Source organism: Haemaphysalis longicornis, unplaced genomic scaffold (assembly GCF_048455015.1).
Source record: "Haemaphysalis longicornis isolate Haplotype H1 unplaced genomic scaffold, Haemaphysalis longicornis Haplotype H1 scaffold_12, whole genome shotgun sequence".
Taxonomy (NCBI): domain Eukaryota; kingdom Metazoa; phylum Arthropoda; class Arachnida; order Ixodida; family Ixodidae; genus Haemaphysalis; species Haemaphysalis longicornis.
The window spans coordinates 64,161,176-64,188,483 of record NW_027526225.1 but is presented as its reverse complement, the minus strand read 5'-3'; the positions used below and the strand labels follow the sequence as shown (position 1 = coordinate 64,188,483).

The 27,308-nt window shown below is 47.7% G+C and overlaps 2 protein-coding genes across 3 annotated transcripts in view; one reads left to right on the top strand and one right to left on the bottom strand.

Annotated features, from left to right (window-relative positions):
* Window positions 1-27,308, bottom strand: part of LOC144162765 (uncharacterized) — a 152,102-nt gene that overhangs the window by 56,648 nt on the left and 68,146 nt on the right. The window lies entirely within an intron of this gene.
* On the top strand, window positions 1,216-27,308 carry LOC144162763 (uncharacterized). 2 transcript variants are annotated; one of them, XM_077693409.1, is made up of 4 exons: window positions 1,216-1,339; window positions 16,864-17,037; window positions 21,503-21,630; window positions 26,856-27,308. In XM_077693409.1, exons 1-4 carry the CDS (start codon window positions 1,297-1,299, stop codon window positions 27,036-27,038), a joined length of 528 nt encoding a protein of 175 aa, XP_077549535.1. In that variant the 5' UTR covers window positions 1,216-1,296; the 3' UTR covers window positions 27,039-27,308. The 2 variants fall into 2 exon arrangements, with proteins under 2 accessions (XP_077549535.1, XP_077549536.1); XM_077693410.1 differs by lacking the exon at window positions 1,216-1,339 and adding an exon at window positions 10,478-10,605.

Here is a 27,308-nt window from a genome sequence, read left to right as displayed (position 1 = left end):
CTAGGAGTCCGAGACATACTGCAGGAGCACAACGCATGAATGACACACGGCGACGCCCGGGAGAGGCAGCGATCCCTTCCGCGGTGGCCGCAACGCCTGTCCCGTCTCTTCAAGCACACTGGCAACTCCAGCTCCGCCACCTCAAAAAGGAGAGCAGCAAGCGCTTACAAGATGAAACTCCGGTTGGCATCCGTGCCCCTCTCAAGCCCTTCTCGCAAATGGAGGAAGCATTCGCCAATAAAGAGTATGCGAACGCAGCTTGCACCCCACACATTATTCATTAGTGGATCGCCCCCGCAGCATCCGACGTGCGATGATGCCGTCACTGTTGTCGTGATGACATATGAAATTTTTATCAGTTTACCTGACTTCGGCCTTTATTCGGCCGTAACAGCCCTCAGCTTTTAACTTTAGGTACCGCACCCGAGACTATACAGAAAGAAGCATATTAGTTGTGTCCATGACGATCCCACAACACTTAAAGCAATTACCCAGTACACCGTTGAAAACGATCTTTACAAATTGGTGTAGTGTTTTGACCGAGTTCCCAGTTCTGTCTACAGCGTGGTCTATATCGTGCACGTTCTACAGTGTGAGCCACATTGTCTAAAATGTGAGGTGTGCATTTTGGTACCACTGACTCACCTGACTGTGTGCATTTTGTGAATAGGACCAAAAGAATGGTCGAATTGTGGTCATTGTGTTCATTCACCTTACCCTTTTGCCATCACTCTCACTCCCCCCTCAGGGTCTCAGCCTCTCGTTTCAATAAAGTGTTCCACTCACTCACCGCACCACAATGCAGTGCCTCAATTCACAGCCTATGTCTTCGTGTCTGTTTATCGTAGTAACGGCGTCCGACTCTTCCTCAAGTGTTTTTATGTGAGTGGAGCGTCAGGGCTGTATCAAAACCTCGTGCCTATCCTAGGTTGAACGTCGCAAAGGGTATATCGTTCGGCTTTCCGAGAAGACAAAAAAAAGAGTTCTTTAACCTGTACACGAAACCCCGTACGTCTTCGTCGTCATGATTTCTTCCCTGATTTTAAATAACGCCTCCGAGGTTACGAGTCAAAATCGGAACCTCAAGATTCCCTGCAAGACAGCTCATTCTCTATGCGCGTGAGTCGCGAGTTGACACAAGCGATCGGCTGGTACGCGGCAAGGCCGGCTATCTTTGCAGTCGATGAGAAATCAGTTGCTCAATAGAACATATATCGGCACGTAAGAGGCCAGTCTTCTCGGGAGGCTTATCTGTCTCTTGGCAACCTGATAGACGCATCTTGGTTCATATATGCGATGGCCCACCTAGGAGTCATATTCTCGGAGGGAACGCAGACAGGTGAGTGGACATTTTTCTTATCGTTGTCGCCTCACTATAGGTAGGTTTGGTGGGGCAGTCACGATTTAAATATTGGAAGTCTTATTTTTAATCGAAATAAAGCAATACGCCACGGTAACAGGTCTACTGATGTAACAAAGTTGAAGAATTTACATCTGGGTGAGGTAGGGTGTCTTATCTATAGGCAAACCTTTTTTCTCTAATCTGAAACTTTAGACATAGCACGTGTTTAATGAGAAGACAGCAGCTTTGTGATGTATCTGTCGGTCTCTAATCCGAAACTTTAGGTGTAGAGCGTGTTTAATGAGAAGCGAGCAGCTTTGTGATGTATCCGTCGGTCTACCGCTGCGCGCGTATAAGGTATACGAGCTTGCTATGCTTCAATTGCAATGTGCGTGATTTTGCTGAACTCTGAATTTACAACCTCCCCGCGCTCCGCTATCGTCGTTAAAAAAATTGTATTGCGCGATTGGAGGAGCCCTCCTGGGGACTGGGCTGCATTTTTATTTCAATTTAGAATAGACTTGAAATATATTGCAGTAACAGTCGTCACTACCCGCCGTAGTTTTGGTGCACATTGCCGGAATATTCGTAATAGCTTGTCGCTAGATATATGGCGTTTTATAACCGATTGCAACTTTCGCGGCGTGTATGCAGTAGGTACTCGGAAGACGTTCGTCTGACAGTTTGTGCAGCAGCAAGCGGTTTTAGAGCCCTTAAAAAGCCCGAGCAAGCACTGCGCAATTGTAACGTTATTGGTAAGAACATTCATGCAAAACAAGAAAACTATTTCATTCCGCACAGGAGTGAGTGAGTGAAAAACTTTATTAGACGAGAGGCCATGGGGCCCTGGGGGGAGCAAGGATGAGGGGAAAAGGGGAAGGTGACAACTCGCACAATGAACACAGTTGCAGTCTTGGCGTCCTAATCACAAAATGAACACATAAAAGTCAGTCTGCAGTCCTTCCTAGGGTTTTCTAGACAAGTACATAAGAACTAAGCATATGCTCCATTTTTTACATTTTTCTGATGCAACCACGGGAAGTAGTTCGATACGTAGCTTAGGTTGACTTTTATGCGGCTATTTTTCTGAGTTCCCCAAAGAATACATACTTGAAGCGATCACGATCAACGGGTCACTTTTCGAACACATTCATTCGCGACGAGCTAAAATCTTCGTTCGTGCAGCGCGAAAGAGAACAACACAAGTACGATCCTACCCGTGATGTTGATAAATCAACCCTAGCCGGTACATCTGGGATCAAGAGCTCTGCACCGCTTTAACCGGTCTTTTCGACGTGCCGCCGATAGGAAACACCGGAACCTGCAGTCAGCGGAGCCCAAATTTACCGGAAGTGATTGGAAGCGACACCTCTGAGAAGCGACACCTCTGAGAAAAAATGGCGAAGATGCGTGTTTTTAATAGTACCATTCTTTGCCGAGTACCCCACAGCCAGGAGCGTGTAACGCACTGCATTTCCGCAAAGATGCAGATTTCGAGAAAGTTCCAAATGTAATCGTTAGAATAACCTAAAATTGGCGGGCGAAATTTTCAAAAACTAAAAAATAACAAAAAATATAAAAAATTTCGGAGAATGTCAAAGCGTATACCGCATCGTATTTGCACAATGATGTACATTTCGCGAAAGTTTCACCTGTAATCATGATAATGGCGAAATTGGAGGTAATTTGTCGGACAGGATTTAGAAAGAACCAAAAATTTGGCTGGAAAAACCGCACGCTCAAATCAGGCGGCATAAGAATGCTACGAATTAGAAAATTCTCTTAATTTCGGGAAAATATTTATGTGCAATTTGCCAGCTAGTAGTCATAGCTTTAAAAAAAGGGGGGGGGGTGTACTGATACATTGCTTTGTTTTGTTTACATTCATGCGTCGGCGGAACGTGTCAGACCCCATTTTGGTTCACGAGTGCTCCTTTTAGCGGAGGAAACCAACAATAGAAGCGCGGTAGCGCAGGAGCCACGGTAGTGCTATTTAAGGCCACCATGCCAAGACATATCACCAGGTCTCGGGCAAGGGGTGCACTCATCGGTTTGCTAAGAACGCAGAAGGGAAAAAAAAAGGTCGCCCCACCAATACAGCCGTTTTAAAGCGAAGCTCTCTACCTCTACCAGCCAACGGTTCTTTCGTGGCGTGCGGGACAAGAAACTACCAACGCGGCTGCGGAGGGTGAGGGCGGTCATCACTCACGGAGCAAGGTGTCGATGGCGCGGCGAATCTACCCAGTATTCCCCGCGCGCTCACGCCGGCGGGCGTATCGGAGCGACCAGCCTTTCTCGTCTGCTTTAGCGACGGTTGTTTTGGGAGTGTTTTGTCCCTGCTTGGCGTTCATTGCGCGCTTGCTTCAGGCGGCTTGTATAAATTGTTCGGCAGCACCTCCTGGGTAATCCGGACACGACGGAATTAAGTAGTCGTACGGCGAAGATACGTTAATGATTGGTTTGCAGGGTCGGAAAACAAAATTTAAATACCCCATAAAGACATCTGGCCGCTAGACAAACACTACCTTTTGCGCATTGCTTGCGACGAATGGGAACTAGTTTAAATCAGTAGAAATGGGAATCACTAAGCTCAAATCTGAATTGTTTAGGTGTCCGAGCTTGTGTCGCGCGGTGGTGTAGCGCCTAGCTATCCCATCAGGATGGTTAGGTTCCGCTGTCTCGCTCTTCGAATGACGCTCCTCCTCGTTTTCTTTCTGCCGACGCACGTTCTGGCTACAGCGGCGGCGTCCGCCGCTCTAGCCAGGCCGTGACCGACGCTTCTGCGTTCGCGGCGCCGCCCCTGCGATTTCTAGGTAATGGCAGGCAGAATTCTTGGTTTCAATCTTTGTAGAGCCACTTGTGTAAATTCAAGGGACATCGCATGGGTAATTGTTGTGGGTGTCGTTTCCAGCTTTGCTTTCCAGCAACCTTCACAGCGTGGATTGGAGCCCATTTTTTTCACACTCTAGATCATACCCCGGGAACTCAAGGGTGCGTATAAAACAGCGAAAATGTCCGTAAAACTTTTTTTGATTTTAGCGTGGAAACGAGCTTGCTTGTGCAAGTGACTAGATTATCGTAGCTGGTCCGTACGACTAGATATAGCAGAACGAAGTCAAACAGCCTCGTTCCATTCCGGTTGAGCAATCACAAACCATCTTACCAGTACCGTAGAAATTTGGGCTTGTTGGTTCATAACTTACAAGTAAGCAGCGCAGAAGACGAGAGACACAGACAAGTAGACACACATGGCGCTAACTATCAACAACAATACCCACAGAATTTTGAAAGGCCACGAAGTCAAACATGTCAATGCAATCTTCTACAGATTTTAGTAAAATGTCATGCGGCAAAGAATAATAAATACCTTTTATATCTACAGAGAAAGCCAGAAGGTTATCACTGTTGCCAGATTGTACAAACTCAAGCATCTCGTTAGAGCTTTTTTACTAAGTTTGGGTCCTCAAATTTAAGAAGACTCAGCTTACTCTGCAGAAACTGAGACAGCTGTCGTCGCCAGGTGCCACGTTCAGACACAATAGGTCTAAAAGGTTTATCCGGTTTATGTGTTTTCACATTGAAAAAAAAACAAGAAGAAAAAAATACTTTACCTGCCTTCAATTCCTCTTACCAGGGAATTGAAGGCAGGTAAAGTATAGCACTGCCAAACGCCCTATCCCTCTAGAGTGGAGTAATCCCAACTCTCCACTTGAAGCGAGAAAATGCCGCATCACACGCTCCTCGCCACCAAGAATTCGAGCAGACTGAGGGTAAGTAAATTTCTTTGCCCCTACTTGGGCGCGGTCGGGGAAGGTTGCGACCGAGGTAATCTTAAAAGTGTCGATGGGTAGAAGAAACTGTAGAGGATTCTTAGAACGGAAGTAAATTCTCGCGATAGATCTGCAGGTACATAAAAGGGCGTGTGGGGGCTTCCGGCTGGCGGCATGTGATAAGGAGATAGCGGATATTTGCTGCGAAGGACGTGTTGCGATAACAGGAGGTTTTGCGATGTCTCCCTTGAGCTGCAGTTACCAGTGCCGGATTAGGAAACTTTGGGGCCCGGGGCTACTGTGTCCTTTGGGCCCTAATGATGATGATGATAATGATTCCGCTTTAATATGCGAAAATTTTCGAAGCGGGCAATGGAGCGCAGAATGATAGGTGTAACATTAAGGGACAAGAAGAGAGCGGAGTGGGTCAGGGAACAAACGCGTGTTAAGGACATACTAGTAGAAATTGATTTGATTGATTGATTGCAGGGTTTAACGCGCCGACGCAACGCATGCGATGAGGCGCGCCGTAGTGGAGGGCTCCGGATTAATTTTGACCACCTGGGGATCGTTAACGTGCGCCGACATCTCGAACACACGGGCGTTTTTGCTTTTCGCCTCCATCAGAAAAGCGGCCGCCGCGGCCGGGAATCGAACCAGCGACCTATTCGAGTAGAATTTAAGAAGAAGAAATGGACGTGGGAAGGGCATGTAATGCGAAGGCAAGATAACCGTTGGTCATTAAGGGCAACACAATGGATCCCTAGAGAAGGCAAGCGTTACAGGGGGGCGGCAGAAAGTTAGATGGGCAGATGAGATCAAGAAATTTGCGGGGATAAATTGGTCACAGTTGGCACAGGACCGGGGTAATTGGAGAATAATCGGAGAGGCCTTTTCCCTGCAGTGGGCGTAGACAGGCTGGTGGTGGTGGTGATGATCATGATGATGATGAACAGTTTATTAGGAATAGAATGTCTCTGCTCACCCCCGCGCTGAGTTCCAGCAGTCAGTAGTTCGTTTTTGATCGGCCGAGTCGTTGTTCGCTCGTAAAGGCCGATTCACACGACGGACCGAGTCCGCGGTCCAATCGGTCACGTGATGAGACGTCACGGTCCGCCGCGGTCCGATCCGAAGCAGAGCGCATCCACAAGGCGGACCGGCTGAGCGGACCGCCAATGGCCGACCGTCTGAACTCGCAAGCTAGAAGGTTGAACACAGGCGCCGTTTGGCGGCGACAACATGTTGTAACGCACAAGCCTGCACGAAACGTTTCATCCCCAACAACCACCCGCATGCAAGCCGAGCGGGCGCGCTCACGCAGCCGCCGCCGTCGTTCGCACGAAGGCGACACGACGAGCGGCGACGGCGGGGCGATCCGGGCTGCATACGGCTCGTCACCGCTCGCTGGAAGCGAACTCTTCCCGTAAATTGAGGTCCACATGCGTGAAACAAAGTGATAATGATAGCTAGTATCGCACTAGTAGGAGTCATAGGACTTGCTAGTAAAAGCGCGAATGAAGTATGCGTCGCGATTGTAATCCTAGCCCGCCGCCTATCCCACCCGGGTGATTGACAGGCTCCCTTCGAGCGCTTCGAAAAAGCCGCGCTGCCCGCATATAGGGCTAGTGCGCTGCTACTTGAGCGGCACGGGCAGCGCCTCCTGGCAGCCGCGGCGGCATATTTTGCGCGTACGGGGCCGGCGCGGTCAGCCGCCCCCAGCGGCGGAGGTATCACAGAACGGCGCCTTTACGGGCGAAAAATCAGCAATTCTGCCTACTTTTATGTTTGCCGATGGCTCAACAGTTACAAAAACAAGTATGGAACATCGCCAAAGAATAAATTATGTTGGTTTTTATGCGAATGTTATTAAGGAAAGCGCAGGCTGAGCTCGCGAGGAGCCATCTGATCACCTCAACGCTTGGTTCCAGCATTTCTCCGTCAACAGCGTCTGTCGGAGCATATGTTGGCTCTACATTTTTGTGGCTGCCCTCGTACGCAGGAACGTCAGCAAAACCACATTCTACATCATGAATTTGTGCGGGCACCTTTTTCGGGTGACGTGTACACTAATTTCGATGTTGGACAGTTTCAATAGCGCTCGTCATGCTAACATATTAATAAGCGTTTTATTTGCTGCTGTGTGCCCTGCGTTGGACGCGCAGATGCCTTATCCCACGCACGCGGCAACTTCTTGGACAATTTCTTCCCGGCTGTCGTGGCTACTAATGTAAAATCGCCGTCGCCGTGTGTTAGCCCCAGCCGCGGCATACAGCCTTCCAGCAGCTTCCTCGAAACAAAAAAAAAAAGAGAGAAAAAAAAAGCGTTTTGGGTTTGCCGACGAGCACAGAAACGAAGCAAGGGATTATGTACGTGAACTATCAACAAAATTCGAGAAATTTAGAAAATTGTACGTGTGTATGGATTCCTATGCCGCTTCTGTTCCTCTTGAGGCTTTTAATTGCAGCCATATTGGTGCTTTTCTGACTTCTTCGTCTTTTTGTTTGCTTTTCTGGTTTGTGTTATCTTGGAATCAATAAACAGGTTAGTGCGGCGAATCGGTTTTCTTTTTGTTTCATTGGTTCATTTCTAGCACTATTGGTATTTTTAGTTTTTCTTATACAAATAACATACATTTACATTATTATACAACAAATGTTTTAGTAATTGTGCCCTTTTGTGCGAATGCAAGGCGTTTGGGATTTGGTGCGTATTAATAATTTTTTGTGTTCTTCGGGTTGCATTTCCGGGTTCTTTATAATTTTGTTTTATTAATCGTGTGAATGTTGTGATTAGGTAGACTTCTCGATATAGCAAGTTCATTTTTATTCTTTTTCCTGTATTTTTAACTTCACTCGACAAATGGTCTACAGTTACACTATTACGACGCGTTAACTTCGATCTCCCATTGTGCGTTATTGTGCAAATGCCAGGCATTACACAGATTGGCCGGGTATTAGCAAAAAATGCTGATGGATTAAAATTTACATTCCATATTTTTTCCTTACTCCCAGCCGCACTTGCATTTTAAACTATTCATTTGAATCACACCATGTTCCGGGGCTATATAGAGGGCCCTATTTCGGTCTGAATTTCTGCGTTGAGGCCGAAGACATGGTTGCTGCCGTCTAGTCTTTTTTTTTTTCCGCAGGTCAAGTAGCCTTTATTTTTGAAGTATTTCTCAGGGCCCCCTATTTATTCTAAGCCGCAGAACAGTTCACGCACGGCTCGCTTCGCGTAGTCACGCTGGCCCTGCGCACGGGATACGCGGGCAGGCGAAGCGCGGTACGCGCAAAAGATGCGGCGCGTGTCGACAGGGGGCGCCGCTGGTTCGAATTCAGTGGCGCCACCATACCAGCGCACGAGGCCTATTGGCCCAACTGGACCCGGCTCCGCCCACGCGGCACGGGAGCTGCGAGACCACGCTGACTGATGTCGCTGTCCGCCGGCGAGACAGCGGACTGAAAAGCCTCGGCGAATATTTGGCCCGCGAGGGCCGTGGTCCTGCGCGGACCAACGGCGGTCCGCGTGAACTGGTGACGTCCTATCACGTGATGCGCGGACCGCGGTCTAAATAATCGTTTTGGTCCACCGTGTGGATCGGCCTTAACTGGCAGTGGAAACACGCTGAAGCTTCTCGTCTAGATTCGGGATCTACGACGGAGGCGAGTATGAGAGGTCCTCTCGCTTTCGAGTCTTCAACACGCCTGCCGCGTCCACTGTTTTCCCGCGCTCATTCGGGAGTTCTTCTCCGCCTGCCGCCGCGCCCAAGCGGGGCAGATCTGCGGGCCGCCCTTTGGTACGGGCCGTCCGGCGGCTCATTCCAAAGCGAAAAGCTCCCACGGGGACAAACAGCTTACCGTCCCCGAGTCGCGGCGGAACTCCGTTTTCAAGATGACATCGAAGGGGCCGCACGCATGATGCGTTTTTAAGTGGACACAGCTTTCGTCATCCCGAAAGGAAACAGACGTTGTTGTTGCTTTATTTGGCGTCCACGCCTGAGCTCTTCACACCGCCTAGGCTTGTTGAAGGGAGCCGCATGGGTCGGGCTGGCCCGGCGGCCTCTGCGTCCACACGGAGTGGCGCCTACAGAATTACGCTACGAATGGAGTCGCGCGGACATGTAGCTTCCGCAACGCTTATTGCTCAGACAGCCGGCGGAGGCTACAGTACAGAGGCGCGGGCTGAAGCCGAATGACCGCGCGAGTGGCCTCACAACCTTTGAACATTTAAATAACCATACATAGACTGACCAGTCAGCGAGAAATATCGAGTCGATATCAATCACGCTTATGGGATTCAACTAGTCCACTTGCTTTACTGAACGGGTCGTCATCGCAATGAACTTCCTTGTCAAGCGCTATACGTTGAAAGTTTGGCAGAAACTGTCTATGAGCCCGAAGGGCAGTGCTTCCGTTGCCAGTAATTACATATAACGTCCCTAAGGCTCAAACAATTTACAATGTTCTTCACACGTTATTTCGTCATTCGCATGCCTGACCCTTTCTTATACCGAAACGTGCGCGCGCCGAAACGTCCGCGTACTTAGATGCCGTGTACCGAAAAGACTACCGAAACGACCTATGCCGAAAAAGACCGCGGCCGAGCTCGGGGCCTTTTTTATGTGGCTTCTAATGCCCGGTCAAGCGGTGTACCCACGACTTTTGGTCCAAGACGTCTTCACAAAACCTCGGGAAAATAAGGAAGAGGAGTAGGAATAGGTTGACGACCTGTAAACATTTATCTGTTACCCACCCCTTATGTAATACCCCCTACAGGGGGTCTTTAAGGTATTAAAGTGATGTGATGTGATGATGAACTAAATTAAATTGAAATGGACTCGAAGGTTGACAACCATAACGTGAGGGGCCCTCCACTCCTCCCCACCTGTCACGAGTTAGTCAGCTTCGGTGTGAAGGCGAGGTTGAAGCTCCTACCTTCAACTTTCAATGCCGGCAGCGAGCACACTCAAGATATTTTTTTTTCATATGATCGAGCGGGGCCCCTGACAGCGGGGGGCCCGGGGCTGCAGCCCCCGTAGCCCCCCCCCCCCCCCTTAATCTAGCCCTGGCAGTTACGTATCTTGTCCTACACCTTGCCTTCGTACTGGGTCTATAAGGGACCTACTTCGGTGTATCAGCTTAGCAATAGGCGAATAACGAGAAGGGTAAATGAGATTTGTCGTACGCACTTAGATGGGGGTATACCAGAAACAGCGAAGAAAAACATGGCTCCAATCCACGCTGTGAAGGTGGTTGTAAAGCAAAGCTTCAAAAGACACCCACAACAATCGCCCATGCGACGTCACCTGAATTCACACTAGTTGCTCTACATAGACTGAAACCAGACATTGTGCCTGCCGTTACCTAGAATTCCCAGGGGCGGAGTCGCGAACGCCGCAGCGTCGGCCACGGACGGGCTAGAGCGGTGGACGCCACCGCTGTTGCCAGGATGTGCGTCGGCCGGAAGAAAACGGCGAGGAGCGTCATTGGAAGGGTGAGACAGCGGACAGCTTGATTTGGCCCAGCTCATCGTCGTACCCCAATATGTCGTCCCAATAAAGACCATTGCAATATATATATATATATATATATATATATATATATATATATATATATATATATATATATATATATATATATATATATATATATATATATATATATATATATATATATATATATATATATATATATATATGTAGCAGAACAGAGAGATAAGGGACGAGGGACTCGGTAAAGATACATATCAAGGTTGCAGTCGTCATTGCCAGTGCTATTCGGCTCTTTTTTTTTTTTTTTCGAAATATTTAATAGGGCCGAATGACGTGTGCTTGTCACGTTTTCTTTGATGCATTGATAATGTGGGTTCGAGTCCCGCTCCCGGAAAACGGCGGATTTTTTCTCGACTTATATTTTCGCTTATTTATCAATGAATCAAAGAAAACGTGACAAGCACACGTCATTCGGCCCTATTAAATATTTCGAAAAAAAAAAAGAGCCGAATAGCACTGGCAATGACGACTGCAACCTTGATATGTATATATATATATATATATATATATATATATATAGGCAACGAGGGGGCTTTGAAGATGGACGACTTGTCTGTTTCAAGGCCTTGAAAAAGACGTCTTCTTGTCAAAACGTCGGCAGAGGTCTGAAGCCGCTACCTTCTCCAAAGTATTATTTCTATGTATATATATATATATATATATATATATATATATATATATATATATATATATATATATATATATATATATATATATATATATATATATATATATATATATATATATATATATATATATATATATATATATATATATATATATGTATATATATATATATATATATAGATAAAATAGAAAGAGATATATATATATATATATAGGGGGCAAGTTGACATGACATAAACTCTGTAAGGCCGAGAGCTTGGGCGAGTTGCTTTGTTATGACTGAAAAAAAATTGGCGCAGCTTGCACTAGTGGCGCAACGCTGGAGAAACACCAGAGCTCGCGGCCCCTCTCCCTTCGTCGGAGTCCCGGCTGTTGCCCCTTTCATGGATTTCTGAACTTGCCGATGAAAGTTCTCTACGACTGGCAGGACGGGATTGTTTTGTCCGTAGGCTTTCACACATCTTGCACAGTGGACCGCGTTAGCACGCGCTGGACCCAACGCAGCCGGCCTCGCGAACTCGGCGTCTGTAGCGCGAACTCGGCGTCTATTCTCCCAACTTTCGCGGGGTCGATTCCCGGCCGCGGCGGCCGCTTTTCTGATGGAGGCGAAAAGCAAAAACGCCCGTGTGTACGAGATCTCGGCGCACGTTAAAGATCCCCAGGTGGTCAAAAAATTAATCCGGAGCCCTCCACTACGGCGCGCCTCATCGCCTGCGTTGCGTCGGCGCGTTAAACCCCACAATCAGAATCAGAATCATTATTCTCCCAACTTCAGGCGGGAAACGCGGGTGAACTGTCGAGAAGCGCAGCACGCGAGTGATAACGCCACGAACAACGCTAGGCAGATTGTTCTCGAAGGTCGAGCTGAGTGATGCCTGGCGCTCCACATGAATCACATGCTCACCTGTGCTCGGCATTTTGTCTTGGTAGTTTTTGCGAGCTCCTCACGTGTCGCAGGCCCACGCGCACGCTTGGAGTGCGCCGCGCGGGCCTTTCGTGGCGCACGGACCCGTGCGCTAGGCTCGGCTGCGTCTTCTGGTAACGCTCGACGAGGAAAAGCCTAAACAGCTCTGAGCTGTTAAAACGGTGCAATCCGGGAAGTACACGCGAGGCAAGAACACACAAATTGGCTTGCGCTCGTCCGTATGCGCAGTTTTAGTAGAGCACAGACAAACACATTAGATCCTTGCGAGCGGAGTAGTGACAGGCTTTCTCTTCGGGGAGAAGTGCGCAGATAGAATACTGTACATGAAAATGCCCTAATCCCTCGTGAGTGCAGTAATCACAACTTTTATTTTCAGGACAGGCAGTGCGGTTCACGCGCTCCTGTCTTACGGCAGTGGAAGCGGATTGAGAATAAGTGCATTCTTCGTGCTGATACTTGAACTAGGGCCACGGAAGAGTGCCGCCGAGGTAGCAGCGACAGCGTCGATACATAAACCGTACAGGTACAACAAGAAATATTTGGGAGGGGTTTGATAACAGAAGTAGGAGCTTACGAGAGCATCACTGTCAGGTGGTCCTTAGAAAAAAAATTACACCATCTTCCCGTGGGGAACCCTGATGAGGATGCGAAGCATTGTGGGGGTTCCGTGTGGTTCCATTGTGTTGCCGTTATGTTGAGTGATCTGGTTTTTACTAGCGCCAGAGGGAATTCCGCGTCCGGGTCCACACCGGCGGCAAAGGCACGCAAGTACTGTGGTGTGGCAGCGAGTAGGCGGGGGTTCTAGAGGCGCCGAAACTCGTCCATCATGTTCTTGTCGATGTTGTCTCTGTGGTAGAATCGGTAGTCTCCGTCAGCTTTGGTGAGGTAAAGGTTGTTGACATTGGTGCACCGGCTGAGAGCAATGTCCACGCCCTCCTCTTCGCAGCTTTGTCTTCTCGTTCTTCTTCTTTGGCGGTTCCCCTGCGGGAAGATGACGACGGTGGTTGAACGCGAACCTATCTCGTGATGGATTCTTTGGTTGGCCAATCCCTAGGGGCGTCCTGCCACAATCAGCATCAGAGGCGCTGCGGACGGGGCTGGTTGAGCTGCAAAGGGCGTGGCGCTTCCCGCCACAGCTTTCCCACGGGAAATTCAGCATCCCCCTCTGAAGTTTTCAGTTCGTCGTTTCCGTTGACGTTCAGCTTCGCGTGCCTTCGTTGTATCAGTAGCTTCTTGACGTAGTTTGAATGAGTCAAGGACATAAGGCGCGTTCGTAGCACTTGCTCCTGTCCCGGTTAAAAGAATGCCAGTTGCACCGGGATGTAAAACATTTTTCTTTCAACTACACACCGGGACACTCCTTGTGAAAACGTGGATGAAAGAAAAAGGCCTGTTTATGCCGTGGGGTGAACAGTGTTGGTTATGCAACAAACCGGAAACCATTGAACATGTTTTCATTGACTGTTGGGACGGGGTCTTCTTCTGGGATGTGCTGCAACGTACGCTGAAAAAAGATCTGCCAATCGATGCCCATAGTATTCGGTATTTGTCCGTTGAACCTGATGATGATGGCGTCCCTCTAGATCTAGTAATGTTACTAGGTCTGCACAGTATATGGAGATGCCGAATGGCAGTCCGCCACTCGGACATTGATGCGCGGCCAGTAAATGAGTTCTTCCGAGAGGCCATATTCTCTTTTCTTGAAATTCAAAAGGCACGCCAATGTGTTCCAGACTGGTTGTCACAAATGGAGGAGTTAACAAAAATGAAAATATTTTAGTAGTCAGCACTCTACCCTAGAGTGGAACAGTGATTTTATGTCTTAGTGTAATGGGTTTGTTTTGTTGTTGTGTATTATGTTTGTAACAGCAGTGTTTGTCTGGAAATAAAAAAAAAATTCGAAGCGTAGTGGGAAGAGCACCGCGCACCTCCCGTTGCGGCCAGAGAGTCGTGGGATCGAAACCGGGCGCCGCTAACTATTTCTTTTTTTTTATAGTGTAGTGTCGCGGAGCTGTGGGTGTAAGGAGGAGAGTTGCGCATGCGCAGTGAGCGTGTGGACGGCGTCGCCATCAACGACGCAGGACCAGGCGAGCCTAAGAAATGCTCCGCATTTAAAAAGGCGTGTCGTGGTTGACCGCCAGCATGGTTTTAGAAAGTATTTTTTATGTGAAGCGTAAATTTTAGTCTTTACTAATGATTTATTTTCCATAAAAGACGTCGGTGGTGTTGTCGATTGCATATTTCAAGAATTTCAAAAAGCGTTCGACTCAGTTTCAGATTAACTTCTATTGCTAAAAACTAAGTGCTCTTAACACAGAGAGTTGCTTAATCCCGTGGATAGAGTGTTTTTTTTTTTGTCAAACGAACATAATATGTAAATGCTAACAATTGCAACTCACCGTTGCAACACGCAGCATCTGGATTACCGCAAGTTTCTGTGTTAGGTCCCTTACTTTTCCTAATTTATATTAATGACTTTCCTAGCAGCATTTCTTTCACAGTTAGACTTTTTGCTGATGATTGCGTGATTTACAGCGAAATAACTATTAAAGCTCTTACTATATAAAACCATTGTTAGATCAACATTAGAATATGCATCATCAATTTCTGACCCTCATTTGATGGTGTTGTCTTCATCTTTGGACGTCATTTAGAACCAGGCTGCTCGATTCATTGTCAGAAACTACTTGCCAACCGCTACAATCACGTCAATTAAATCTTATCGGGAACTGAGTGGCATTGCTGCTAGAGGGAAAATTGCGCGCTTGTGCCTTTTTCTTAAGATTTAGTTTGCTAACCCCGCTCTAAACAGGCTCTGATTTCTGCTCCATGCTACAACTCTGCACTTAACGATTACTGGTACAAGGTAGGGGTTCCCAACTGTCGCACAAACCCCTACCTTTACTCGTTCATGCGCAAGATCTCACGACGACGGGAATACCTCCCCGCCTCCATCGCCAGCATTCCGGATCCTACATCATTCAAAACGGCTGTAACTAATGTTGCATGAATTGTTAACCACTCCTCTCGGTAACGCCTGTACATAATTTTAATAAATAAATAAATAAATAAATAAATAAATAAATAAATAAATAAATAAATAAATAAATAAATAAATAAATAAATAAATAACACCATCTTCCCGTGGGTAACCTTGATGAGGATGCGAAGCATCATGGGGGTTCCGTGTGGTTCCATTGTGTTGCCGTTATGTTGACTGATCTGGTGTTTAGTAGCACCAGAGGGAATTTCCCGTCAGGTTCCACACCGGTGGCAAAGGCACGCAAGTACTGTGGTGTGGCAGCGAGTAGGCGGGGTTTAGAGGCGCCGAAACTCGTCCTTCATGTTCTTGTCGATGTTGTCGTCTCTGTGGTAGAATCGGTAGTCTCCGTCAGCGTTGGTGAGGTAACGGTTGTTGACGTTGGTGCACCGGCTGAGAGCAACTTATACGCCCTCCTCTTCGCAGCTTTGTCTTCCTCTCCTCCTTCTTCTTCAGCTCCTTTCTCCTTCTTTTCCTCCTTCTTTTCAGCTCCTCTTTGTCTCCTTCTCCTTCTTCTTCTTCTAACGGCAGCTTAAAAAAAAGAACGTGCCCGGGGAGAACCGAACTGCCGATTTCCACAACGTGAAGAAAGATTCTACCTATCGTCCATCCCAACAGATGGCGCCTTCGTGAAAAATATACTAGTGAAAAAAAAAAAAACCCATAAAGGAATAAGAAAGCATGCGGTTGTTGTTGTTGTTGTTGTTGAAAACGTTTATTAAGAAAAAAGGGGAGGCGAGTTGGGTTAAAAAGTGGAGCACTGGGTGGCCAGCCTATTCCGGTAGGCCGCTGGCTGTGGCTGCAGTCTTCGCACGGAGAATCAGGGCTTCTTGTTCTTCGAGCTGGCTGCGGCGCAGCGCGCGCTCCCAATGCTCAGGAGAGGGGGAGAGAGGAGTGGGGAGGGGGGGTTCACACTTTTTTAGCTGGGGACAAGTTTTTAAATATCGCTTTTCATCTCGCATACAGGCCAAAGTATGTTGCCGCGGTACTGCACATCATGGATTTCAGCATTATTTTTGGGCATACGGATCCTAGATCTAAAAATTTCTATTTAGAAAGTTCCATGGCGTTATCATTAAAACCGTTTCTCGTTAAGGTGCTTTAGGGGATGCTTTTTCATTTGGGATAGAGAATATATACGTGACAAAAATCGGTTGTCCGTCCCTTTAAATGCTACTGGCAGTTACAATCAAGCTTCAAAAGCATACGTTCGTCCGTCCGCCCTTCTACGTCTGTCTGTCTGTCTGTCTGTCTGTCTGTCTGTCTGTCTGTCTGTCTGTCTGTGACTCGATTAAGCACGTGCGCTGGGTGGATAGATTTAGCACTGGTTTGAAATTCATCCTGCGTTTGCAGCATTGTAAATTGAACTCATGACCGCACGAGTAGTCACTACCTTTTTCGACCCAGTTTGCAGCACAACAAGGAACGAGGCAGCCATTGTTTCTGTTTCGCCCGCCGTGCTCCGCACCATGACTAAACTTGGAATGGTGTTTTTTGCCACTTCTGGTATCTGTAGACAAATCTGAGTTTATTTCTGGCAGTGTGCGAGAGCCACCTTTTCAGGACCCAACTCCTTCCCTGTATAACATCAAGCTTTCCTTCTCGCAGCTGCCTGGCCCGCCGGGAAGCTGGTCATGACGTCCTACCGGTTAGCAGCTCTCCTGGCAATCGCTGTTTTTCTGATAGCCGCAGCGTCGGCCGGAGTCACAGAGAAGCCTGAAAGATTAGACTTCAACGCCAGTGACGTCCGAGCATCATATGTCTACGATAGGCGGGAGACAGGTGCGTCCATCCCGATGCACCACTCTCCGGCTGTCCTACCGCCACAGTTTGTCCGTCCCAGCTTTAAACGCCACGCTGCAAATGTATATTCGTGCGTCGCCGCCATATGTCTTCGATGTGATCCCGTTGAACAAGATAATGAACCGTTAGTTTGAAAAAATTCCAAGGCTCTTCTAGTGCGTTTGGCCTTCAGCCAGAAACAGCGCAGAGACATGATAATGGGCACTTAAAATGGAAAGCCACTGCTGAGCCAACCCCATGATTGCAACCGCAGACGGGCGGAAATTAAAACAAAAATACAAAGGAGGTGTTTACGGTCTATAGGCAGCCACTGCGTTAAACTGATGGTCCCCCTGTTGTCCCAAATCTACGGGTCGGCCGAGGACTCGATGAAGGGATGAGCTACAAAATTTGGGGAAAGGGTGTATCAGCTAGCACTCCAGAGACGTGGTTGGATAACTTTGGGAGATGCCTTGTCCTATAATGGACACAAACATGATGATGATGATGACGATGATGATGATGAATTAACGTGTGGAATAATGCCCACAAGCACAATAGTCCCACACACCAGCGTTTCTTTAAGAACTTCGTCCAGTCATGCGCTCCCCTGGACAACCAAAAAAACCTTCCCGTGGTGACTGCTCATACCCGTGGGACACGAACACAGACCAAAAACAAACACAACAAAAGAAAACAGCTAATTTCCCGCATCATGCGATCTAGGTATGTAGATGCAACGAGCATCTGTTTTAGGACATAGTAACATGGCATTTTAAAGGGACACTGAAGTGATATGTAAACATTGCGGGATTACTTGCGCAAATTGTAGTCCGGAGTCCCCAGGCCATGTTTCGACCACTCTGGGCGCGTTTACGCGATTTTATTTAGTAGAAAAATTATTTCGAAAATGCTGTCCTCCTCTCTTTACGCTCGCCCATTTTCTGCGGCGTTTTCGTGTGACGTCGGGAGGAGCCGAGCTCGCAATTGGCTGCGTAACTGCACGCGTCTCCCCGGCCTTCAGACAGAGTCAGTCGGCTCAGCGTTTCGTCCGCCGGCCGCCGACGGGTCGTCGCAATTCGTTCGCTCAGTTGAAACGAAGCCAGGACACGTTTGTGAATGGAAGAATCTGCCTTTCTTTACTTGGTTAGTTTGTACACTGCATCTAGCTCCAAGTCAAGGTCGCTTCACACAAGCGCTGCACAAGCGCACATGCGACGCTTTGCTGACTGGTACGCCAGTAGGAAAATATAAGGCCTCTTGAAGGCAGGAAAAGAGTCAGCGAAGTCAATATAGGCACTAAGGAAATAAAATCAACTGATATTGTTACCGTACAGCGTAAAGCTAGGGTGCGGGAAGCACTTTTTTGCGCTGGGCGAACAACCACAGCGGTCAGCAGCACGACTACGCATCTGCGAACCCTTTTCCGTCTAAGAAATGCAATTGCTAGACGTGATATATTGTGGAAACTTGGGGGATGCTAACTTCACGAGCGCAAAACAACAAATAGTCACCTAAGCTGCTTGAAATGCCAAAACTAAATAAAAGTGTAAACTGGTTATACAATATATATACCTTATATATTACCAAGGACATCAGAGCCCGCCCCGTGGCCGAGTTGTCTGGAGCGCTGGGTATGTCATCGCAAACGTTTTGCAAGTCGCGAGTTTGAATCCCCGCGGGTACGTGCTTTTTTTTTTTTATAAGTTAACTTTTTGGTTTTCCGCCGATGTTTTCTATATTGAGTTTACCGTTTTTTTGGACCGCAACGTTCATTGCTCCACGAACTAGTTCACAGAGCGCGCGCAGGCTGGCACGGGCGCGCTAGCGAGTTCTCGTTGGCGTGCTGTTGCCATAAGCACCGACTGCTTGCAGACAGTGGGCACAGGCCCGAATGAACAGACCCTTGGCCTGGTGCGAACACGCTTTTTACGATACAGGCATGAGTGAGGCAAGCTCCAAATATGGGCGAAAAGCGCATGACATTTGGGCGTCTGCGGGTACGCGTAGGGCGTCCATGCACTGCGTAGGCCTCAGCTAGTGAATGCTACGATTCCAAGCCGTCCTGGGAGGCTTATCTTTATGCATTTTTACAGCTGACAACATGGAAGAAGCGCGGTACGATGATTACTGAGTTATTGAGAATGCCCATCCAACAACGCCACCGGTTGTGTTTTACAGAACCGAAACCGAAACCGAAACTTGTTTGGTTGCTCACCTTGGCCATCGTCCAATCACGGTGCCCGCTCCTCCCAACGTCACAGCTTTAGTTGGTGCGGCCGCCGCAAACCGCGCATGGTAGTTTTCCTTCTTTCGCGCTTTGTAAAATAATTACCGATTTGTCAACCGGATAAACGATGAAAAGTGTGCTAATTTGAGCCAGTCTACGCAGTGCAAGCGAAAACGGGAGCTTGACAAATTCACTTCAGTGTCCCTTTAAATATCTTCGCGCGCATCACATATACGGAAATTGGTGGAAGAGTCTACCGAACCTTAGAAAATAAATATCTTGCGAAGGTCACATTTCACATTCAACCGCCGTTGATGCAAGATGGCTTCCTCCCGTTTACCTAAAGGGGAAATTGGATCGATAAGGTGTGTATGTGTGTACTAAGTGTGTATGTGTGTACTAAGGATCGCCGCTTCCGTTTTCTCTCTCTCTCTCTCTGTGTGTGTGTGCGTGTGCGTGTGCGTGTGCGTGTGCGTGCGTGCGTGCGTGTGTGTGTGTGTGTGTGTGTGTGTGTGTGTGTGTGTGTGTGTGTGTGTGTGTCAGCGAATTGTCAGCACTTCAAAATAGGCTGTGAGCCGATGACGTCACTTTTTCAGCTGCAATTTGGCCGGCGAATATGAATTGGGCAGGAATTTTCTGCTTTCTAACGCTCTGTCACCTTCGCATTGCTTGTAGGTGCCGAAAATCTATTTGCGGCACCACGAACCTGTGAAGACAACAGACTGATTGGATGGCTGCTCTTGGATAAATTGAAAAGCAGCAAGCACTCCAGCCACCTCAGTCAGTCGTCGGTGTGTCGTGGCTAATTGGGGCACTGACCATAGTGAGCGATGAGGGGGTCTTATTACTGTAACTGACGAGGTCGCCATCACGCCGCCATTATTGTCTGCATGAGTATGATTCCCCGCCACGGGATTGATGCGTTCAATACATAGCAGGAGAATCGGACGCAGAAAAAATTCCCAATGTTGTTGCTAATGAATAATTCTGAGTTGATGTATACCAGGAAAGCTCCGTCAACGCTGAAAAAATCAATTTGCCGCGTCAAAAACTTCGGGTTTTTCCAAGGTTTCGAAACTTCGGTGTGTGGTAGCAATTACTGAAGTTCGCACCTGGTGCACACAGGTATGATTTGGGCATTCCAAATAAAGGTAATGTATCTACTGAGCCGTGGTATATAGCGTACACTAAACGCTCAATCCTGGAGCTGGGAATAAGGTCCCACTGATGCTATGTAAAGAGTAAGAAAAATGTTAGTTGTCGAGGGCATGCCATGTTCTTTAGGTACTACGTGCATATTTGTTCGGGTTCGCTTCAGGTTTGCCATTTTCTAAGTACCAAATCTGCAAGTACACGACATGGTGTTTTAACCCCACGATATTTCCTCATTTTTATGTCCGGTAGCAATTGCTCAAGCTCGCATCTGGGGACCACAATGTATGATTTCGACATTTCAAATAAAGGTAATGCATCTACTTAGCACTGGTATACTGTGTACAATAAATGATGTATCCTGGAGCTAGGGATAAGATCCCACTGATGCAGTGTCAAGACTAACAAAAAAGTTAGTTGTCGAGTGTATGCCATACTTATTGGTTGCTGTATGCAAAATTATTCGCGTTTGTTTCACGTTTGCGTTTTCCTAAGCACCAAAATTTGCCAGTACACGACAAGGCGTTTGAATCCACCATAAACACATTTTACTACGGCCAGCAGCAAGTGACGCTTCGCGTCTACATTCTCCATCTCAGCGAAGTTTAAGTTTAAGCCCATGATTCCGGTAAATGCAGTTTTTTTTTTCTAAGCCAAACAACATCGCTCGAAGCACTACGTCTTATGCATACCTGCGCCGCCGGTACCTCAACAATAGAACAACAGGCATTTACTTGGGCTTACTTGCACTGTTACATGTACATATGCCAGTTGCACGCGCTTGAAAAGATATTCATGTCTTAGGCTATGTGCGCATAAACACGAAACAAAAAGCACTGGCAAAAAAAGTACCTGGCGTTTCCTAGGGCGTTTATGACCGCAAGTGGCACATGAACATACCGTGGGTGTCTGCTAGCTGTAAGCGCGCGTCACGTAGGCTGATAATCTCATGGCATGCGCTTACTTACGTCACGCCAGTCCTCCATCAATTTGCGGCCGATTTATTTTTTTCTTCACATTTAGCGCCTACAAGCAGCATGGATAAAAAAACTATAGCAATTCTGTTGTTTTGGCTGTATCCAGGCGGACGCGTCGTGATCGTGCGCCGCCTCAAGCCTATCGTTCGCGGCATTATCGCCGCCGTAATCGGCGCATTCTCCATCACCGTCGCCTGCTGCGTTCGTTGCTGCAAGGCGCGCGCACAAAAAAAGGTGGGTGAACCATTTTTAATCGTGCACTGTGACGCTTGCTAGTGGCAGCAAAGGTTTTTATAGAAGTTCGTTCATATTCTAATATTGGAAGGCGTATATGGCCCTCAGAAAAATGTCTTCACAACGATGCATTTGCGTTTAAAAGTGGCGCTGACTATAAGGAGGTCGATGTAAGCTTTGTCTGTAAGCTGGGTTCCCCAGATTACCTGTTTCACAGTGGATTCTACTCATTAAGAGAAAACAGCCCGCAATGGGCGCGAAGACGGCAGAAGACGGCAGAAGACGGCAGAAGGAGACCGCCAATGAAGAAGGGGAAGCGGACGCCCCGCGTGAAGCCTGCTCTTCATGGAGCGAATTATTGTCACTAGATAAAATACAGAGCCCCGTCACTGAGGCACGCAAGTTACTAGCGGCGGCCATTTTGGTGCTTATCAATGTTGCCAGATTGGCGCTTCTGCGGCGTCGGCGCTAACTTTGACGATGTCACTTGTAAACAACATTGCCGAAGACACAGCAACACGGCGTCTTTGCGTCGAAATGATGATGATGATGATGTTTGAAGGTTAATGGCGCAAGGCCAGCTCGGGCAAAGAGCGCCAAGAAAGTGTTTGGATGAATAGGTAACAACTAAAATTGGTTAGAGGGAACACGAATAAAATCAATTAAAGACAATGAGCACGGCTAGTGTAAAGGGCCATGATGAAGACCAAGAGCGGATAAAAGATAAATAAGGTAGCTGGTGTATAGAACCAGGGGTAAAACTAGGGGTGGTATGAGATGAGCTGTAAGAAGTGAGCTACTGAAAGAAGCTTAAACGTGCGCTAACCAGAAAACATGGCATCGTCTCCTAAAAAGTATGAAGGATGTATAATGGAATATGTTGTCCGTAGAGTTCTCTGAAGTGTTTGCGTCGTGTAATGTCGAGTGCCTTGCATCAAATAAGGATGTATTCGCGTTGAAATGCTGCGATGCGTTTTATCTGTTACTTCGCGTTCGGAACGACGCCAGTCGCGCGCAGCCATAGAGAAAGGACGATCGCGTGAGGCTTCCACAGTTGACCGACAGAAAACGCATAAACAACGAAATGGCGGCGCCCATGAGCTGTGGCAGTGTAAATTAATGTGCCGTGATGCAAACTGATCAATAATCATGACGGCAGCACAGAACAATAAGAGAAAACACTGCCGATGCTCTGTAACCTTGTGTAGTGACACTAGCGCGGATTTCGCCATCGAATTCGGAGATGCGGCGCCGTTCTTCGGCAAAACGATATATTTTTCTATTTTCATTGCTGCAACAACTTGCCAAAAACATTGCGAAATCTCCAGTCTTCCCTGCCAAGCCTAAGTTTTGGGGAAAGTACGGCAAGTGAAGTGTGCGAAAAATTGGCAATAACCCAATTAGACAACCAACAGATAGGAAGGTCACGCGGTGTCCGGTGGCATCAGCTGACTTCGGCGGCACTTCCGGCTGATGTTCGGGATTTCGGATGGTTACGTGGCTGGGAAGTTCTCCCGACGTGTGACCGTCTGGCGAGATTCGGCGTTGTGCGTTCCGCACGGTGTCCGCACTGCGGCCACACTGAAACATCAGAACATGCCTTGTTTCACTGTCGTGTAGCGGCAACGTTCTGGACTGTATTAAGCAGGATGTTCGGACTCACACTTCGAATGAACACTCGTTCAAATGATGTGTTGGTCAACTTTCTGATGTGCGCTGGTGCTTTTGTTCTGTGGAGAAATCGTGGTGCTGCATGTCTTCGAGCCCGGCCGCAGCGGGCAATGTTCCCACTGCTGTGGCGTGTCCGGTCGATTCTGATGAGTCATTTGGAGCATGAGTTGGCAGCTCTAGGGGAAGAAGCCTTCCTCTTGCGTTGGTCTACGCGCTTTCTAGTGGTCAGGAGTAACGTCCTGAGCGTTTCTCTAGTGCCGTACTGAGCTGAGTTAGTTTATGAACTGTTTTTCTGAGCACTGGTGACGTTTGTGTGACTTGATATGTAGTGGCTTGTTGACCACGCCAAAAAATTTTGTGCAGTGGGTAGTATGACCATGTTACATGCAAACTGATTGGATAATTATCTGTTCTTAGGGCAGCGCTGTTATCACTAGTCGCTGGGCCCTGATATGTGGGTTATAATAAATTCTCTTAACCCCCCCCCCCCCCCGAGAAGCGGCGTTCATAGGAAATTAAGTTTGACTGTTTCAAACATTTGGTAATTTGTCGCAGCAACGAGAATAGATCTTTTTGCCGCACGAGCGGCGCCGCATCTGCGAATTCGGAAGCGAAATTCGCATTAAGTAGAACGGGCTTAAGGGCAATCCCCGTCAGTACCCCAAATGCCGCGAGGCTTTAAATGCAAGGCGCTTGGGTGGCAACAATACCACTGAACACAAGCGCGATCTGACCGAGAGTTCGCGGTTAACCAATAACTCCGACTGAGCCTGGCTGCTCATCCACCTCCGCAGTGGAATGCTACTGAATTTTTTGGCTCATTATTAGAAGACACCCAAAGGAGTCCTGATACCATTTTAAAGGCCCCTTAAAGGGACAGACAACCGGTATTAAATGCAGAGCATTTCAGTAACTCACGATGTCACCCGCGTTGTCCCGTCGTAGTCCGCACCGTCATTGTCCGCACCCCTCCCCCTACACTATATAAAAGAAAATACTATCCGGCGCCAGGTTTCGATCCCTCGACCCTGCGGGCGGAACGCTATGTACATGGCGCTCTACCCACTCCGCCCCAAAGCCGACACAGAATAGGAGGCTACGGACGCGCCTTATATCCTTGACTCATTCAAATTACTGCTGACGAGCGTTCTCTCGTCAGCAGTTGCCACAAGTGCAACAACATTAACGTAACGCAAAGTACTTAACGTCGTGCGCCCCCGGAAATGCTCTGCATTTGATCGTGCCCCTCGCGAGGGGGATGTTGACGCTACCTCTTGCAGAGACCGAGTGCAACCGCCGAGAACAAGATCCCACGAGCGGCGCGCGCGCCGTGGACTGGTGGCGCCATCTGTCAGATGCGACGCGAACTACTATCAAGGCAGTGCGAAAAACGAACGCGCGAAATACAAACCGGGCTGTTTTTTTTTGTCGAGTCAATTTTGTTATCCCAAATGAAAGGGCATCAGTTAATGCACCTGAACCCAAAACGGTTTTGCTGATAGCACCCTAGAACCTTTGAAATCGGAATTTTTAGACCTACCAGCCGCATGTGCCCCGCCAAAAGGAATTCTAGCAGCCATGACAGCCACCCGTGCGACAAACACAATTTTAGCTGCACGCGAGATGAAAAGAGGTAGTATTGAAAAACTTGTTCTCGGCTAATAGAACAATAGACAGTTAAAGCAGACCGGAGAACCGGTTCCGGTACGGTACCCGGTACACCTGCCGATGCGCACAACCAGTTTTTCGGCCTCTGCGCATGCGCAGTAACGGCGGTCGCCTACCGGGTACCGTACCGGTACTGGTTCTCCGATCTGCTATAACTCTCTAATAACATGTAACCTTCCCTATTTCTTCGTACCATTTTTGAATGACGCGTTGAAACCGACGGAGTTGTTTGGACACGTAACGTAGGGTCACGTTTACCCACTACGTGTTGCCACCTTTCTGATTGCAGCAGTTTTAGTTGAAAACTAACTGTATTTCCGCCTGTACATTTTTTCAATTCCTCGCGATTACCCCAGTATATAAAACGTTTGCTTTAATATGAGCTAGATGGCATCACCTCCACAAAAATCGATTCTCTGTCCCTTCAAAGCAGGTTGCTGAGGTAGCGATCAGCCTCATATTTTAGTTTTGTGAAAGGTACGGTTCTGTGAAGCGTTTAAGCGTAATTAAACACTACGATTGACACGGCCTCTGTTGGAACCGAGGGAGAACATACGAATTCATTGCAAACTTCAGAAATTTACGACACCCTAAAAACGGCCATAAAGACAAAAAAAAGTTTTGTTTACTAAACAAAGTTTGTCTCAATGACACTAAAAGGAATATTTCCGTGAACTTAAACAAATCTGGACATTCAAGAAAACAGGTGAAGCAGTGATGACTCCTCAGTGACTTCCTGGCGAAGTGTCTATGATGTCACGCGATCTCGTTTGTGCGATTGGTGACTGCGGACCAAGCCCACCTGCAAAGAATCATGACTAGGCGGTTGCAGTGGGGCGTATTAGCTCTGTTTGAGCGGGTAACCTGAATGCCTGCGTGCAGTTGGCATACTGATAACTACGTTTTTAGTGCTGGCCGATATTGCGTCACTAATACCCACACTACATCACAGTAGCGCGAAATTTGAGTTTTTAAAGAGAAAGATTTCTGAGTGAGACCGATGGCCTTCTGCCAAAAACTAATGAATTTCCACGTACACCAGTTGGTAGACCTAAAAGCTCTAAAAAGATATCTGAACACACGGCGCGTCCGCGAAACCGGACTACCAATGTGTCAAAACGGTTACTTTAAAATCTCAAAAAGGTAACGGTTCTAGATAAGGCAATGCACGCATCGAACGTGAAGAAGGAGTCAAATGGTATACCATTGTCTCATAAACCACTTATCGGTATACATTTAGATCATTAGTAGATGCGTTTACTTCGTGCACGAAGATTCGTCGCGTGGGTTCGTTGCTCGTTTGCGCTTCGGGCCTTTGATAGTTTGCCATCGAGTGGACGCACTTTCAGCGAGTGTTCAACGAACTTCTAGCGATGGTTTGGCGCACTGGTAGCGAAGGTTTTGACGCGCTTTTGACGTAGTTTTGATGTCCAATAGTTGTCGCGCTTCTCTTAACTTTTTTTATGAAGAATGGCAAAGTTGTTTCAAACTTTCTGTCGTTTTTTTTCTTCCTTAAAGCAAGGTCTTTCGTAGCTGTAATAAGGCTGAGGGGGCAACAAAAGGCTAGTTTCTTCAAATTTAAAAAACATTGTCTGTGGCCGCTGTAAGACTGCTTTTGACGGAGCGCACGCAAGGCTAGAGCCCCGATTCCAATGTACCGCCAAGAGAAAAAGTTTACGAGCCACGAAAGCAACAATTTTGGATTACTTCTCTGCCGCAAGGCAGGTGGGGGTATTATGTGGGGTATTTTTGAAATACTTTAACAATTATACATTTCACATGCAGACTCCAGTTTCTGGGACACTACCGTACCAAAAATAACCTAAAATTGCACTTTCCTGGTCCGTACACTTTTGCACATGGCTGTACTTTCAAACGGAACGCAGGAGACGCCCACGGTGGTGAACACGGGTGCTCCAGGGCAGCAGCAGTTTCCTGCAGAACAGCAGCAGTGTCAACCCCAGGCCTCCGCGCCAACCTACTCAACCCCCATACCGCTACCCTATGCTCCGCTTTACCCACCACCCTACTCGGCCAACCAGGGACCACCTGTGCACCAAAGGTACTAGCAGCGTAGCACGTTTTACAGTGGTGCCGCGACAACACACGACGACGGAGGAACTCATCTTGCAGTGCTTGGACAATTTTCTACATCCACTAAGTTGGACCATACTTCTCTTTGCATCCGTTTGCACGCACAACATGGACGACGTCAGACTTTTACCATGTAATAAATAATTCCATACTATACGCGGCATCATGCTTGTGCTCCTACATGCCATAAATGCTTTCAATAAACGTTTCCTATCTCTCTCTTTGGTCACCCATCCTCTGCATGA

What these genes read in the sequence shown, in the direction of transcription:
- LOC144162763 (XM_077693409.1), top strand. Translation starts at nt 1,297, where the DNA reads ATGGCCCACCTAGGAGTCATATTCTCGGAGGGAACGCAGACAG. An exon ending in CTCGGAGGGAACGCAGACAG is followed by an intron (nt 1,340 to 16,863) that starts GTGAGTGGACAT and finishes TCCTTCTCGCAG; the next exon opens with CTGCCTGGCCCGCCGGGAAG. An exon ending in AGGCGCGCGCACAAAAAAAG is followed by an intron (nt 21,631 to 26,855) that starts GTGGGTGAACCA and finishes AACGGAACGCAG; the next exon opens with GAGACGCCCACGGTGGTGAA.